At 37.3% G+C, this 4,994-nt stretch overlaps 1 protein-coding gene across 1 annotated transcript in view; it reads left to right on the forward strand.

Moving 5' to 3' along the window:
- The window catches only part of Desi2 (desumoylating isopeptidase 2), a 54,619-nt gene that overhangs the window by 41,123 nt on the left and 8,502 nt on the right, over positions 1 to 4,994 (forward strand). Inside the window, 3 exon segments of the mRNA XM_029538785.1 lie at positions 1,412 to 1,484; positions 3,513 to 3,606; positions 4,920 to 4,992. Coding sequence (XP_029394645.1) covers positions 1,412 to 1,484; positions 3,513 to 3,606; positions 4,920 to 4,992 — 240 coding nt within the window.

Raw genomic sequence — 4,994 nt, forward strand, 5'->3', positions numbered from 1 at the left:
TTTTTTTTTTTTTTTTTAACTGAAGCTCCATCATTTCTCTCTGGTGACTCTAGCTTGTGTCAAATTACCTAAAAGTAGCCAGCATAGTAGTTCAGGGGGTAAAGTGCTTGCTGCACAGCATGAGGGCCTGAATTAAAATCCCCAGCCCCCTAATAAAAAGCTGGGGATTTTGATGTCTTTGACTCCAGTGCCCAGAGGGCATAAGAAACAAGAGATCTCCAGAGCTTGCTGACCAACCAGTCCAGCCAGTCAGTAGACTCCAGAATGAGTGAGAGGTTCTTACAATAGAATAGAGTAAAATAAAATACAACGGAGAAGCAATTGAGAAAGACTTAATGTTGATGCCTGACCTTGGAATGTGTGCATGTTCATAGGTACACATACATAAAGAGGTATATATCAAGTGCAATATTAAAGGCACATCATCACTCTAATCTGGGAGGGGTTCAGTAGATTTATAATACTCTAGATTTATTGCCTAGGTGTTTGTTTAATATGCTGATAACTTGTTTACCTCCCTCTAGGTTCAAGCCTCTCTAGCCCACCCTCTTAACCCCTGCCATAGTCATGCTCTCCTCTTCCATGTTCTTAGTTGTTTAATTCTCATTTCCCCTCCCTACCAATCCTATCTTTGTATCTGAGGAAATTTTATTTGCTCTTGTTGCTCCATTTCATATAGTACCTACCTCCTTAGAAGTTTGTCTTTATTCTGATTGTAGGAAGGTTGTTCCTACCTTCCTAGTGTTCTCTATGCTTCATAATGCTTGTTCCTAGTTTCGACTTTAAGGCTGAATTGGGATAGAATAAAAGCCATACATTTTTACAAAGAATAAAGTATCCTACCTTCAGAGAACTCCCTAAAGTATGAAAGAAAATGTTTAGGGCAGAAGAAAATTAGACAGAAAACCAGGTGTTTGTGTCTTTATGTGGTACTTTTTGTTTGTTTGGTTGGTTGGTTGGTTTGGTTTGGTTTGGTTTGGTTTGTGAGATGGCGTCTCACTTTTTAGCTCAGACTAATCTGGAACTCACTATAAAGACCTGGCTGACCTGGAACTGCTAGAGATCACCTGCCTGAAGCACTGGGATCAAAGGCATGCCACATCTTGCTCTGGAGCTGTGTATGTGCTGTTTTAATCACTAATGGCACTTTCATGTCAATCTTGTTATCAACCTGACTGAAATTAGATTTCGTTTCATTTAAATTTTATTTATTATGTGCTAAAATGAAACCTTTGTCTACACACAGGAAAAACCTTCCAAGTTAGATGTGGGAGAATAGACTAAGTAGGCTGCTCTTGGTAGACTTGCAGCATTGGAAAGGAAAATACCAAGACTTGGATTTATACGCTTCCTTTCCTGTAGAGTTAGGCTATAAATGATGAGATTCTAAAGTTGTTTTTTCTCTCTTTAGTACTGGATGAATGAATACACCTCATCTATTGGAATTGGAGTTTTTCATTCTGGAATTGAAGTATATGGCAGAGGTATGTGTGCACAGAGCTTAAGTATGTTTTCTGAGGATTCTGCCAGCTTAAAAAAAAAAAAATACAGAATCATGATGTTAGGTCTTTTTGGTAATTTACATATGTTGTAGAAAGTAGAATAAAACTCCCCCATTTGTTTATACTGTTTCAAAAAACGTCTGGTAGAATACATTTGTTCCATTATCTTTTTTTCTAATTACTATGTCTTCTAAGACATTTTCTTAACCAGCTCTGGTGACACACACTTAATCCCAGTATTCAGGAAGCAGAGGCAGAGAGATTCCTGTGAGTTTGAAGCCAGCCTAGTAGACAGAGTGAGTTCCAGGGCAGCCAGAGCTACACAGTAAGACTCTGTCTCAAAAACAAAAAACAAAGAAGCCATTGTTTATGAAGTTGTTAAACCATGATTGTTTTTCTTTACTATGTATAAGAGTTTCTAAGAAACTTGTACACTTTGTAAAACTACATAACAAAAATAATCATTTTACTTAGTAGACGTGTCAAATTTGAAATACCATTTTCTGAGGGAGTTTCAGTAGAATGTTGAATTTGGCAGACTTGTGAGCATCAATAAAGTCTAAGACATTGCTGAGAAAATCTTGTGTTCGGTAATAGCTAGCTTTTTTTTTTTTTTTTGGTTTTGGTTTTTCGAGACAGGGTTTCTCTGTATAGGCCTGGCTGTCCTGGAACTCACTTTGTAGACCAGGCTGGCCTCGAACTCAGAAATCCGCCTGCCTCTGCCTCCCGAGTGCTGGGATTAAAGGCGTGTGCCACCATGCCCGGCTAATAGCTAGCGTTTTTCTCAGAGTTATAGTGATATATCATTGTGAATTATAAGCTTGCCCTTTAGCAGGAGGTCCTGTACTTGCATGAACTAGGCAGTCTTTGTAACTGAAAATGATAGGGTTAATTTAAGCATTTATTTGGAATTGCTTATTCTAAGATTTTAATACTTAATATCTAAATGAGATACCAGAATTGAAGCCAGAAACTTTGGTTCTTTCCTGATTTGAAACTATCTGCATTTATGTTGTAGCTGTGCATATAAGTATTTATATATGTATTTATTTAGCCAGAGGTATCTGTATTAGGAGAACGTACAGATAGTGCCCTCCTAGTATAAGACTTGCTGTGAAGAACGTGGGGGTGGCTGTGTGATAGTAGTTGGCATCTTACTGTGTTTCAGGTTTGATATTTATTTTGTTTCAGACAGAGTCCCGGTTTATATATAGTTCAGACTTCCTGGAACTCACTAGGAGTCACCCAATCTAGCCTAGAACTCAACGATCTTCCTGCCTCCTGAGAGCTAAGAATACAGACATACACGCCATGCTTGGTGCAATAGTGTTTTCACTCCTAACTCGGTGTGAACCCTAGTCTTCCAGGTTGGGTAGATGCAGCCCAGTGCAGAGCACACCAAAACAAAACAACACTCATCTCGGTTTCTCCAGTAAGTATAGTGGCCAGGTACTGAGCTGCTGGCTTCCTGATAAGATGGCACCACAGAGAGAAATCACTTTTGAGCTGGTCACTCTCCTGCCAATGTAGGCTCAGAGCAGTATACAAAGCAGTCACAAGCATTTTGAGTGTCTGTGAGTGTTAGCATTTTAAAGACAGATAATCTGGGGCCCTAGGAGATGGCTCAGCAGTTAAGAGCACTGGCTGCTCTAGAGGCCATGAGTTCATTTCCCAGCAACCACATGGTGGCTCACAACCATCTATAATGAGATCTGGTGCCCTCTTCTGGCCTGCAGGCATACATTCACAACCACCGGTAATGAAATCTGATGCCCTCTTCTAGTGTGTCTGAAGTCAGCTACAGTGTACTTATAATAATAAATAAATCTTTAAAAAAAAAAAAAAAAAAGACAGATAATCTGTATGGGTGATACAGGACTTTGCAAAAAGCACTGTATATGCTGAAAAATATGGAAGTTATATTATTTTTGTAGTATTTTAAGGCTGATTTAGCATTCTGATTACATTTTATGCAATACATACTAAAATTTTTGCCTTGTATCTTTTCAGAGTTTGCTTATGGTGGCCATCCTTATCCTTTTTCTGGAATATTTGAAATTTCCCCAGGAAATGCTTCTGAGCTAGGAGAAACATTTAAATTTAAGTAAGTAGGGAGGGTAATTTCTATTACACTGTAGTAGGCGGCAGAGCTTGTTTGGGGTATAAAGAATTCATCCTGTACATTAAAAATTTAGAAAATTGGGGCTGGAGAGATGGCTCAGAGGTTAAAAGCACTAACTGCTCTACCATAGGTCAATTTCCAGTGACCACATGGTAACTTATAACCATCTGTCATGGGATCTGATGCCCTCATCTGGGGTGTCTGAGACAGCACCAATATACTCAACATATATAAAAATAAATAAATCTTTTTAAAATTTTAGAAAAATAGTCTAAATAGTCTTAAATTTGGTTTAATGGATAATACTTTGTTTTTAAATTAAATTGAACTGAGTTATATAAAAATGGAAAATCAAATAATGTCTGAAAAAGCTTGCCTTGCTTTTGTTCAGGATCTCTAAGTTGTTTTTTGTCTGCTTTTCAAATATGGTTGTCTTTGTTTAACTTACATTCTGCCTTAGGAAACCCCTTGCCTAATGATCCCCTGCCTAGGCTCCCTATCTCAGAGGGAGAACAGACAAGGTGGGATTTGTGTCATGACCCACTGTAAAATCTGTTTCCCCAATGAAAGAAAAACTTGTACATACAAAATAACTGAGCTGTTTAACCTGGGAACGGGTATCAGTAGCACGGGTGTCCTGGGCCTTTCCCTCTCTCAGTCGGTCTTCTTTTTCCTTAATTGTTACATCTAAAATGATGTTTAGAGTCTTCATGTCAGGGAACTTTAAAGAAACTTCTGGATCTGTGCTAATGAGTTTGCCTGGTATAAAACAGATAAGGGGCTACAACCCTTCTGAGTGCACAGCTCTCAGAACTCGGCACTGAATTAAAGCATTTGTATATAATTATGCCAGGTAAAATGGTACAAACTGTGCTAAATACAATGATTTTCTAATATTTTTTAGATTTGTTTACAACTAGCTTATATCTAAAATTCTGCCTTTTATTGAGTAATATCTGCTAAATTTTCCAGGAAATATATTGCAGTGTTTTATTTGATGTTTTGAATGATGTTTTAAAATGCAGTCTTTCTCACTGCAGCACAAGAACAGTTACTGCCAAAGATGTTTTCTTCATGAAAATATGATTAGTTCCAGTATTTAGCAGGGATATTTTTAGCTTTGAATATGATTCTCTAATAATATGTTTCATAAAATAGAAACTAAAATCATTGAAATTTTTAAGTAAGCAAGTGTTTAATTATGCTTATTATAAATAAAGTATATGAGTAAAACTCACACAGCTTTGTTTTGTTTATTTTGGATTTTTTTTTTTTTTTTTTTGTGGTTCTTTAAGAGAAGCTGTTGTTCTAGGGAGTACGGACTTTCTAGAAGATGATATAGAGAAAATTGTAGAAGAACTGGGGAAAGA

This window comes from Mus pahari, chromosome 5 (genome assembly GCF_900095145.1).
Source record: "Mus pahari chromosome 5, PAHARI_EIJ_v1.1, whole genome shotgun sequence".
Lineage (NCBI taxonomy): Eukaryota > Metazoa > Chordata > Mammalia > Rodentia > Muridae > Mus > Mus pahari.